General features: G+C 35.2%; 1 protein-coding gene across 1 annotated transcript; it reads right to left on the reverse strand.

Moving 5' to 3' along the window:
* Positions 1-366: 366 nt before the first annotated feature.
* Positions 367-1,995, reverse strand: LOC128238867 (sodium- and chloride-dependent betaine transporter-like). The gene is made up of 3 exons (XM_052955161.1): positions 1,934-1,995; positions 1,560-1,684; positions 367-627 (listed from the first exon to the last, which is right to left on the reverse strand). The coding sequence occupies exons 1-3, from the start codon at positions 1,969-1,971 to the stop codon at positions 476-478; spliced, it is 315 nt and encodes a 104-aa protein (XP_052811121.1). The 5' UTR covers positions 1,972-1,995; the 3' UTR covers positions 367-475.
* Positions 1,996-12,894: the final 10,899 nt, after the last annotated feature.

Genomic DNA, 12,894 nt, shown 5'->3' on the forward strand with positions numbered 1-12,894 from the left:
TTAACTACATTTAAAAAAAGTCGTGACTTAAACCGTATCAGACGAGTATTTAGTTATGTTTATCTAAATCAATACGAAAATAAACAAGGCGTTTAAAACTGATAATTAGTTAGATAAGCTAATACAAATAGCATTTAATTTGTCAAGAAATACATACAATAACATTTGGTAATTAGCTGGCTTTCAATAAGCATATAAAGATGTAAAAAGCCCTAACATTTTTTTAAGAAAAATAGATACGGTTCTGTATTAAAATACGTCACTAGCTAAATACATTTTCTGTGCAAACTTAACATATCGATCCTTAAAAAAAAAAAAATGCCATATTTAATGTTGATAAAGCTTATTTTGAAAAGTGTCATTGATTGCAAACTTTAACTCGTTAGCAATACTTTGATCATTGAATAAATGTTAACCATTTAATGCCAGTCATTCTTTTAAAGCACACTACTTTTATCCGCTAGAATATAATACTTTAACAGTCCAAAGAAATGGTAGTGATATTTAAACATACAAATGAGTCGACGCCAACTAAAATAAGAGTGATGAAGAACAGCACAGCCCAGAGGTTTGGTAATGGAAGTCTGCTCAGTGCCTCTGGGTAGGCAATAAACGCCAGGGAGGCACCTGAAACACCCCAATTCAGTACGTTTTCCATTTGTTTCTTTTTATAATTGATAACTGACAAGGCACTTTCGAGTTTTACTCAAGGTACTTAACACATGTAGACTTTTTAGTGTACTAATTTCTAAAAACAAATCAACTCAAATGGATGGAAATCTGACACCATTGCCTATATTCGATTATTTATTTTTACACCACTAAAAGAAAATGAATATTCTTTTTTCAAGATTTAATCATTTATAAAGCAGTTTAAATTATCTTAAAGAACATTTGGAAACATTTTAATGCAGGATTTTTTGCCAATTTACAATATTTACACCTCAACTTCCATTCCTTAAATGAACTGCCTTTCGGCAATTACGTTTATTAATTGATCAATATCAATATCTTCGCATATGTTCGGATCGCAATTCATCGCATAACAATATACATGAAACATATTGATCTTGTTATTGGTTGTATTGTGTCTGCAGGTCCCGTAAAATATAGATCAACATTTTTAAAAGTGTTAGTTTATTATATTTTAAATATAATGGTACCAGAAGTGTTTCAAATTTATATTTTAAAGTGATTTCAAGTGGTTGATCTTTTTCCGCGTTTTTGTGACGTCATTTGAAAAAAATGTTTCCGGTTATAGTCGGGTCGTTCTATTTACAGAATGGGTAAGAACGGATTACTTAAAGGTTTTCTTAAATGAAATGAAGAATTTTTTTAACAATTCTTGAATGAAATAATGAACTATTGGTGTAAATATAAGGAATGAATTGCGGCGTTGATGTCATTATCGGGGATAAGAACGCAATTGGGTTGGTCAAAGTACGGGTGGAGTCCTTCGGACTCCACACACATTGACCAACCCAATCGCGTTCATACCCCGATAATGACATCAACCCCGCAATTCATTCCTTAATCAAAAACTTCATTGGTGGCCTTACCTGAAAAAGGAAGGTCGTCAATAGAGACGCCGGTTTCCTTGGCAAGGAATCCAAGAACTGAAAAAACAACCAGTCCACCAAAAAAGCCAGTAAACCCGTCCGCAAAACACACGATCACCGTATCCCTGAAAACAATCCTTGGATTAGTTTATCTCCCTTTATAGCAATAGATAAACACGTTGTTCTGAGGCTTTAACATTGTTGAAGAGTAGAGATAAATTATAATACAAGTGCTTGATTATGTAATAAGAAAAAGAAACTGTTGATTGCGAATTTATTTTCGTTCTGTTTATATAATTGTTATAAGTACACCAACACATTAATAAAGTTTTCTTACGTATATCATGTATAAGTCCTAACGATACTAAAACTACCTTAATGCGTTATGGCTGAACTTGTTGAAACTAGCCATAGTGATGACACCTCCCCATGCCGGTCCCAGCGAATAGAAGCACTGCACCCGCAGCCTCGATCCATAACTGAAAAACGGAAGGAAAACGTCAAGTGCTCCATGTTAGAGAGTGTTTTCGTTATCGATATATATATGATACCCATACTAGTGATTGAACGTTGACATGTAATTATTAAATGTTGACATGGTACAACAGAGTTACTTTATCCACAATCCTTCTTGATTAAAATTAAACAGTTTGCGGTATGCGATCGTGCTCTATTTCATCAATAGGGGCAGGGAGTGCAATATCATTTAATGAAAAGTGAATGTTAGTTTCGATAAAGACAAAAACATATTGTTATTATCATTATTATTATTATTTTTATAATTGTTTGTATTATCATTATTTTTATTAGTATAATTATGATTATTATTATTATTATTATTATTATTATTATTATTATTATTATTATTATTATTATTATTATTATTATTATTGTACAGCTGTGTCTGTTTAAATAAAACTAATTAAAACAAATACATAAAACATTATCAGTGTACCAAGGAACGGCAAATGAAGCATACTACTTCTAAAATCCTTTTAAATCAATTTAGTCTTCGCATGATTCATTTTAACTTACAAAGTCGTATTTGTAACAATGGTTGTATACATTTCGCCTCCTTCGATTGATGTTTTCTGAACAAACTGAGGAGACGGTACCTTTCTACCTTCCTTATGTTCTCGTACTCGTTAGGCCCGAAAGCAAAGAAAAGATATTGATAGACTGAATATTTGTGTCTTTGTTAAATGTGTGGGTACTTAGCTTTTTCTTGCGATTGATGATGAAATGTATTCAACAGGAAAATAATAATGGAGGAAAATGTTAAAGATAAAAGACAATTTATTTGATTGTGTAGCATCTGTACCTAAAATTTCCACTAAAAATGTATTTATCAAGGTATCATAATTGGAATTTGTAATGTATTACTTCAATACACGTTATTGCCCGTTTAAAAGTAATAGTCTAGGCAAGACAACTTAAATATTTATCAAGATGCATGTCAGTAAATACTTATATCATTAAAGCGTTATCATTTTGCACCGGTTGCGAAATAGGTTATTACATCAACATATATATCTAGGTGGTTGGCATTATGTAATGTGACAATGTGATCTTGGGTTTTGTGAAAAGCGTAGTCCCGGAGAAAACGATTATTCCGGCTAAGTTAATAATTCTAAAGAAGTAAAGAGTAATGACAGGGCATGCCATTTTAAGCATGCGAAGCAATTTATAACAGTTTTGGTTTTTGATTATCAAGTTTGCCATGAAATAATTATTTGCTCTTTTTCGTTCTTTTAAACTCAGACTCAAAAAGCTAGTAGATATATCCCCAATTGTTTGTAGAAAATGGTAATTGGTTTTAAAGTCTGTGTTTGTTTTCAAATCAACGGTTCTTTTAAAAAAATAAGCGCAACTGGCAATGTTTGTCAACTACTCTGAACGTGTTTCTTGGTATAAAACTTTAGCAACCTCAACACACTTTTTATATCTTCAAACTTCATCAAACAGCGTGAGATTCCAAAGCAGTTATCTAAAAAAGTAACTGATCTACTCATTGTGAACATATACTTTTTCTTACTCCCAAAATTCTGTGGCCGAAGTAGAAAAAATCAATTGTTCAGATTTATTTGGTGCCAGTTGTAACTTCATTTCCGTCAAATTTGTTGATGCATCTGAAAAGAGGGTTACTTGAAATCCTTGAAAGATAATAATATGGTGTACTGACCTTTTTAAACATATTTTTGTATGATTTTTCAAGCAAACTACCACGCGCAATGAAATTGGTAATAAAGTGGGTATAACCGTCAGTTTAATTCTCAATAGGGTACCCGAACATGCTATAGATATGATATAAAATAATTGTGTTACGTCTAAATTGTCGAGTGCATACAAGTTTAAGAGCAATCTCAAAATTATCAAAATTGTATTATTACAATTCAAGTATATTTTACTAGACATGTGAAAATTATAACGAACCTATACACAACTCCGTGTTCCAAGGCTGACCACAAGAGGCCCAAGTAAGGCTTGAGTGAAAGGAGTGAATGAGGTAGTAGATGATCCAGGCAAAACACGCCCCGAAGTACCAGTTCACTAAAAGGGATAGTCCAACCATCACAAACCCTATTCTTGGGGGAAAAGGAAATAGCCTCAAAATGTACCAAACCAAGTTTTGCAATGAATTTAATGTTTTCTCTTTTCAAGCCTTAACTTTTAAATGTATGTTAGGACTTGAGTCAAGTGGCACTTACAGGTTAAAAATATGTATACTGAGCTTGTCTCTGTAGTTTTCATTTTAGTATGCTAATTTTGCCTGGAATACCTGATTTTCAATTAAACAGAAATATTCAACCATCATAAACGAAACATTTGACATTGTATTTATAACATTACCCAAAACGTTTGATCATTTCATTAATATTGTGTTACCCAGGCGAAACACGCTACGCTTAAAACACGCTACAAAATAATCTGTATTGTCCTCATTGTATCAAGGATATTTAATAATCATATAAATCTTACATATCAGCTTTTATTAGCGGACAAAATATACTACTAAAGTTGGCTACGGATCACTTAAGCTACCAATACACCTCATCAGCTCTTCGTTCACTTAAACATATACTGTTTGAAAGAATACAGGAATTGTACCAATAATTCAGTCAAATGATTCGATCATTTGATTCTGCATGTGCCATAACATTAGTAACACTAACTTGCGATATATTAGAGTGCTGAGTATCATTTTCAGTCGTATATATCAGACTTACTAAAATCGTTGAATTCGGTTCATGTTTTATATGGTTTACTATACATATTAATATTTATATTTTTGAAACGTCTTGATAGGGACAACAACTATTGGTCGAATAGAAAATGTCTTGTTAATTGTTGTTTACATTTAATCTAGCAGGTAATATTTCTAATTACAGCTATAGCTTTTGGAACAAAAATAATTACAGGTTATCCTTAGCAAAGATCGAGTAGTAAAGACAATAAACTATACCCAACTGGTCATACCAAATTTTAGCATGGAAGTACTTGAAAACAAAAACTTCATTCAACGAACCTCTGATTAACGGACATATATACCAGACATCAACGGAGGACTGCCAAGGCAGACCTCAATGTAGTATAGAGGTCCTCCACACGATACCAAAAATAGCAGGAAAGGAATCAGAGCCACACCTGCAACAATGTTATTGTTATAAAAGAAAGGGGGCAATAAATGACACTGTCATAACACATTTTCAGTTTTAAGAAAATTTTAATTGAAATGGCGATAATTTGAAAATCATTGCGTTTTCCACAATTTTTGGTAACATTCTTAGATTTTGGAATTGCAGTTTGGTTAGTGGATTTGAGGGTTGTGTTCTTTCGGTAAGGTTTAAATTGCCCTTGGTATTTCGAATCGCTCATTGATATAATGCCATTGTAGACTTCATTGCAATACTCTGATTTGACAAGCCAATATTCCTTTCAACTGATATGAGCAATGATATATAAAACAATGTGCTGTTCTGTTCTTATACTATTTAAAATAATATGTAAACATACCTCCACCATTACGCTTTTCAAAATACGGGAACCTCCAAATGTTACTCAGCCCGACTGTATATCCCACCACAGAAAGGAGAAACTCAAACCGCCCTGACCACGTCTCCCTTACCACTTTTGGCCCCGTTGAGCTAGAGTCATGAGAACCGGAAACATAGTCCCCATTGTATATGGCACTCACATTAGCAGAAATGTCCATTTCGATATCATAATTGACATCTGCTTTTAATTCAGCTGCATTTACGTCCTCCCCAGTTAATCGCTAAAGTTCTAAACTTGTTTCGTTTGCGTTCATTTTCTCCTGGTGATGTTTACAATTCAACAATTCTCTGTTCGATAAACTCGCATCAGATATATCGATCTTGTGTTTCTTGCAAAGGAAGATATAGCTAAATGATACGGGTAATTTATTCTGGGTTGTATAAGTTTTTAAATTAAATGTATTTGCCGGATGGCTTCACTGAGTAATTCTGTTCACTTGTATAGTTTTCTTCATCACTACAACGACTTTATTATTATTACAATATTAAGTAACTTGTCAAAACACTTTACTTAACTATATGTTTTATATAAATGATATGTTTATGGTTACATAAACAAATGCTACTACATGAATTTGTAGTGTGCCTTAAGGTACTCACTCTTCTTGATGATAGAGGGGCCAGACACAACGCATACGTTAAGCATATGGATGAATTAGTTATCTTTGTTCGGTTCTATGCAAACTTTTATAATGAAGACACTTTTCCACGTAAGATTGATCACTGAAAATGAGATCACTATCCCAAGTAATTCAGCCATGGATTTCTAGAGAAATAGATAGCTATAATCCCGGACATAAAGAAAAACAATGTTGTCTATCGATCAGCTCAATACGTACCCACAATAGTGCACATTTAGGGAACTTTTTTAACTTTTGGATATTCATTTTGTTCCCTAAACGCCACAAGTAAACTGAGCCGTACCAATGTCAAATATATTCTTCAACTGTTACTCTACAATATATACAATTGTTAACATTCCGAATAAACACGGACATAACCGAACTATGACGGTTAAAATAACTTTCTAGATTGCAGTTACTCGGTCGTCTCCGGCATGCATAAATTATGTAGACAGGTACCTTGTATTATCACCGATAAAATTATTGGTGTCGGGTCGACTCGGCCGAGATATCATTTCGGCCTGATCCTTTTCGGTCTACTTTTATTCATTAATGTTCGTTTTAAATCGTGAGAATTACGCTTTGAACTTTCATTTTATATCAGTTAAATTTAAATTGTGTTAATTTCGTTATTGCGACTTATATGTGTTATTGTGCAACAACCTATATTGTATGCATGTAAAACAGTAATATCCCAAATCACATCTTACCAAGAAAATGATATTAACATGAAGTATGGAAACTTTAGATCTTGGGTTATTATCAATCAAACAAGTAGGATTTTCAGAAATGTTGCATCTTAAAATGTAAGGGTAGGAATGCTGTCCGACTAAGGATTGGAATTGCTGTGTGGCACAAAGGAGCAATGCTGTTCGACAGAGGATCGAAGCTACTGTGTGGCGCAAGGGTAGAGATGTGGTCCTGTAGCAAATCGGTACTGCTGTGTGGCACAATGGTAGGAATATTGTCAGACAGCGGATCGGAACTACTGTGTGGCGCAAGGGTAGAGATGTTGTCAAACAGAGGATCGGCACTACTGTGTAGCGCAAGGGTAGGGATGTTGTTTGAAATAGGATCGGAACTGCAGTGTGGCACAAGGGTATACATGGTGTCAGAAAGAGGATCGGGACAGCTGTGTGTGACAAGGGTAGGGATATTGTCAGAAAGTGGATCGGGACGGCTGTATGGCGAAAGGGTAGGAATGTTGTCAGAAAGAGGATCAGGACGGCTGTGTGTGAAAAGGGTAGGAATATTATCAAAAAGAGGATCGGTGCTGTTGTGTGGCACAAGGGTATGTATGTTGTCAGAAAGAGGATTGGGACGGTTGTGTGTTACGAGAGTACGAATGTTGTTAGAAAGGGAATCGGGATGGCTGTGTGTGACAAGGGTATGGATGTAGTCAGAAAGAGGATTGGAAAAGCTGTGTGTTACGAGAGTAGGGATGTTGTCAGAAAGGGGATCGGGACGGCTGTGTGGCTAAAGGGTAGGAATGTTGTAAGAAAGAGGATCGGGACGGCGGTGCGTGAAAAAGGTAGGGATATTGTCAAAAAGAGGATCGGTGCTGTTGTGTGGCCCAAGGGTACGGATGTTGTCAGAAAAGGGATTGGGAAGACTGTGTTACGAGAGTAGGGATGTTGTCAGAAAGGGGATCGGGACGGCCTTGTGTGACAAGGGAAGAGATGTCGTCAGAAAGAGGATCGGGACGGCTTTGTGACGCAATGGTAGAGATGCTGTCAGAAAGAGGATAGGTACTGCTGTGTGGCGCGAGGGTAGGGATGTTGTCAGACAAACGATCGGTGCTGCTGTGTAGCACAAGGGAAGGGATGTTATCAGACAGAGTATCGGTACTGCTGTCTGTGACAAGGATAGGAATGTTTTCAGATAGAAGATCGGGACGGATGTCTGTGACGAGGGTAGGGATGTTGTCAGACAGAGGATCGAGACTGCTGTTCGACGCAAGTGAAGCAGTGCTGTCTGACAAAGGATCGGTACTTCTGTGTTGCACAAGGTAAGGGGCGCTGTCCGACAGGGGATCGGTTCTACTATGTGGCGTAGGGTACAGATGCTGTCGGACTAAAGATCGGTTCTGCTGTGTGGCGCTAGGGTAGAGATGATGTCCGACAGAGGATCGGTACGACAATATGGCGCAAGGTTAGAGATGATATCCAACAGAGAATTGGTACGACAATGTGGCGCAAGGGTAGAGATGATGTCCAACAGCAGATTGGTATTCCTGTGTGGTTCAATGGTAGAGATAATGTTCGACTGAAGATCGGTACTACAGTGAAGCGCAAATACGACAGAGTATCGGTACTGCTGTGTGACGAAAAGGAAGCGATGTTGTCAGACAGAGGATCGGAACTGCTGTATGATGCATGGAAAGCGATGCTGTGCGACACAGGATCGGTACTTCCGTGTTGCGCATGGAATGCGATATTGTCCGACACAGGATGGGTACTTCGTTGTGACGAATGGAAAGCGATGCTGTCCGATACAGGATCGGTACTTCTGCCTGGTGCAAGGGTTGGTTTGCTGTCCGACAGAGGATTGGTACTGTTGTGTGAAGACTGTTATAACGGACAAACTAGTTTGAAATATAAACATAAGACAATACAGACAATACATCATTATATATGAATCAGTTATCAAAAATACCTCCATATATAAAAATGTGATTTTTTTTCCTTACTGAATATGTTTACATAGTGATGATAATTATGTTAGTAGCCATAAATAGCTACCTAAATACAGCGAGAAGTGTGAAGCCATAATAATGACAGGAATGCATCTTTTTTGCAATGTGGCTTGAAAGTGGTTCTTTTTTTAAAATTTATGTCAAAATCGATGTAACTCACAGGTAAAATTTGTAACTTTGGTCATTACAATACACACTTGTGGTAAAATGTATGGATGCTGCAAAGATATATTGCAGTTTTGTTTTTTCGTGCAGTAACTTGGCCATGCATTACAAATGAATTAACATAAATGTTCACTTGCAAAGATAGGCTGTCGTGTTCAAGACCTATATCTTGAGGTCAAGGTCAATATCACACCCAATTGTCAGTTGTCAAAATATTTTTGCATACAAGGGATCACTTTTCGGAATAAATGTAGGTACACGGTATGAACTTCTTTCTATAATAGGCTTCAAAGGAACCAAATCAGATTTGAAATATACTATCCCAAGCGTTTTCATGGTTCGATTTAAACCAAATCTCGACGCCACTCACTCATGACGTCATAAATCATGTCGAGTCACATGCAATCAAAACAAACAATGATGTTTTAAAAAGTAGCCAATTATATAAAACTGGTGAATTATTTTGTTTGGTTAAACTAAGCTATAATGTACATTGATTGGCAAATATTTATCCGATAATTACTAAGTCACCAATGAAATTATTTACAAGTGTAAACTAGCCAAAATTAACATGTGGATAAGTAAAAGAAATACATCGTTTTAATACAAACAATTTGCGATCACTAACATATTTGTATATTATGTAGTGTGTCAACACATGTATTACTTGTAATGCACCAGGAAAACTGGACTGTATTTGTACTGTAATTAACACCGTTAAATGAATACATAGAATCAGAACAGCAATGACATTTAATAACAACATCTGAGTAAAAGTTTATAGACATCCATGCATTTGTATTAAAAGATATATAAAACAAAACATCTCCGACACGTATAAAGCATAGAAATGTCTGACACAAAGCATTCACACATTAAACTTAATTTCAAATGACCCTACAAATCAATAGTGGAAATAATAATAATTCCCGTGCGACTAAATTGACCTTTTGACATATCCCTTATAAACAGTTAAAAGCTTTACACGAGTGTATTACATCTGTAAAAGACAGTGTATCTATTATGCCAATATGCCAAGCTTCACTGAGTCAATAGCGTTCCATTTGCCACTGTACTATTCATATTTTGGGTTGCGCCCCATGCCAGCGAGTCGATATTTCCAGTATGAGAGCATTCAACACCAAAGCCGGTAACAGACGCATTTGATACAATAATGAATAGCACAAGAACGTTCCTTACTTTGTCTAGCCGATCTTCAATGACCTTATGTCGTTTTTCTGTTGCGGCTAATGTATCTGGCACATGGGCAGTAGTCGTGGTACTGGTTGTTGCAGTTTCCGTGGTTCTCGTCTCCAGCCTTCGCTCGTTGAACCATATGACGAGCATGCAGATGGTAAAAATCACTTGTAAGCTGATGGAAAGGCAAATGAAGGTCAATGTTTAGGGGTAACTCTATTGTATGAATAGTGTAATTAAACCTGATCTGGATATAACCCACGCACTGAACGATCTCCACCCTGTGAGCCGTTAAGTACAATGCAGCCGAAAACTCCCCTAATGTACGATAGAGGGCGCGTTCATATGGCAATTGAGAATTTAAACTTTTAAGAAAATGCCAAAGAAAATTTGTTGAAAAGCACACTAAGCAAAATGATGAAGTTAAATCTTAAATATCTGTGCACACTGCCATTTTTATTTTGTTGAGATTAATGTTTAATATTATATTAAATCAGACTTTATTTACAATTTACGTCATTTTTCCTGCTTAACTTGTCGAACATCCACCGAAAACTCCCGAAATTATCAAATTAGGAAAGGTTAATATCGTCATATTAATTCGACATTAATTATAATTTTGGTGAATTTTGATCGTAAATATCGGTCCCCGGTTTGTTGTTTTTATTGCAGAAAAAAACAAACGCTTTTTACTACACCATGATTATTTACTTCAGTTATGTTTCAAGAAGTTAAGCTTATGGTTATATTAGAACAATAATTTAGTTTATTTCAAGAATAGAAAATGCTTGAAAACTGAATAAAAAGAGGATATTTGTTTATTACAGTGTAAGATCGTATCTTATTTCACGAGTGTCATAGAAAAACATGTCTTCACCAGTGGAGAAGCCACGAGTATAAATATTGTTTTACTATGATCACGAGTGAAATAAGATACGATCTGACACATAAATAAATTTTCTGTTTCTTTTATGCTTATTACGGAGTTTTATTTTTTTTTTTAATTTATTTCTTAATTACCCCCTTTTTGAAAAGGGTGTTATTAACCCGCTACCCGTGGGGAGCCCCTCACGCAAAATTATAGCTGTCAACTTTTCTATTTCCGGTTTGTTGAGATAATGTTCTCTGCTATTCTTTCTTATAGTTTATTATTCGCTCGTTTTTAAGTGTAAAGCTTTAATGAACAGTAATCAATGAAGTTTTGTGAGTGAACATATGTTCCAAAAAAACAATGAAAACAATTTTATTTTAAGCGGGGCATTAATGCATAACCAAATTACTATGCCACCTTTTAATAAATGAAAATTTGGAAGGTCAAATGTGTTAGCAAAAAAATGCGGAGAATCAATGGATTTTTAACATTTATATTTTGAGGCGTGGGTTTTGATAAAAAAAAATCAGTTTATCTGTCCTAGTTTTAGACTGTGTTCCATAAAACATTAATATTCAGTCATCTTATTGTTTGAGACCAGTCTTTTTCGCTTGAAAACAGGTTTGTTTTCAAGATTAAGAGTGAATGCCACGCTAGTTTGTTGACAAATTTTGAGGCGTGGGTTTTGGTAAAAAATATCAGTTTATCTGTCAATTGTCGTGTAGATTTTCCGGGAAGCTCGTTTTACGTATTATAAAAACAAACAGTAAATAATATTCATGTTCGAACAGTTGTTTTCGTCTGTAATTTGTTTGGTATGAAAGCAACTGTCAGCTAAGTTAAGCCTTTCAAAACGGGCTCCATGTTTCAATTCATTCAACAACTAAGATGTTCATAACTGCTTCTATGCTCAACCCGTACTTATAGACATGATATGCCTCACTGTCGGTCAGGTAAGTGATGGGGACCAACAACATGTTTTAACGAAGTTTTTTTTTAAGTAACTTCAACTGAACCAAGGCCCATAGGGATGTGGTTTGGTCTGTGAACAGCCATAGCCGCATTCTTCCGCTCGACATCTGTTTCATAAAACCAGAATTGGAGAAAAGTAAAGCATTTGTTTCCTTTGTACTTTATTTCATGAAAGAAGATTAATCGAAAACCCTAATACAGTCTTCAGCAAACGTCCTTTCAAGACCAGATCATATCTAGACTTCATAACATTTTTACCTTGATTTAATTTAAAAAAATACTATGAACACAATAGAAACTACATAATTAACCACTAAGGAGTGGTAAGTCTGCATTATGATTTGAAAATATCATTTTCACAGTCAATTAGGAGGAAGAGTGATCTGTAACTACTTCAATTGAATTTCAAACGTTGTGTTCGTTCCAGGACGTTCCAGAATTTGTCTACTGAAGATCATTTAAATGTAATGCTGTTAGGAATAATTACTTTAACATAATATATGTTACTGAGTCATTTAAAATCCTGCTATTCAATAACATGAGCATTACACACATATCTACTCAGGTGTTTTAACTTACTTTAAAATATAATGATACAGCAGACAGAGCAGAATTTCGTAAACCACATGATCAAGCTCAATTCACCTTAAGAGTGTCGATGTACACAAGTCATCATTTGATGAGCAAGTGAACAATTATGAATAATGTACACGCTTTTCAAATACATTATTAATTTGCCTCCTTTTTAATGTATTTG

The sequence above is a fragment of the Mya arenaria genome, chromosome 6 (genome assembly GCF_026914265.1).
Source record: "Mya arenaria isolate MELC-2E11 chromosome 6, ASM2691426v1".
Classification (NCBI taxonomy): domain Eukaryota; kingdom Metazoa; phylum Mollusca; class Bivalvia; order Myida; family Myidae; genus Mya; species Mya arenaria.

Excerpts from the sequence above, each read along its gene's own strand:
- LOC128238867 (XM_052955161.1), bottom strand. The coding sequence starts at position 1,971 with ATGGCTAGTTTCAACAAGTTCAGCCATAACGCATTAAG. Across the intron at positions 1,685-1,933 it reads TTCAGCCATAACGCATTAAG|GGATACGGTGATCGTGTGTT; the intron begins GTAGTTTTAGTA and ends GATTGTTTTCAG. Across the intron at positions 628-1,559 it reads TGACGACCTTCCTTTTTCAG|GTGCCTCCCTGGCGTTTATT; the intron begins GTAAGGCCACCA and ends GGGGTGTTTCAG.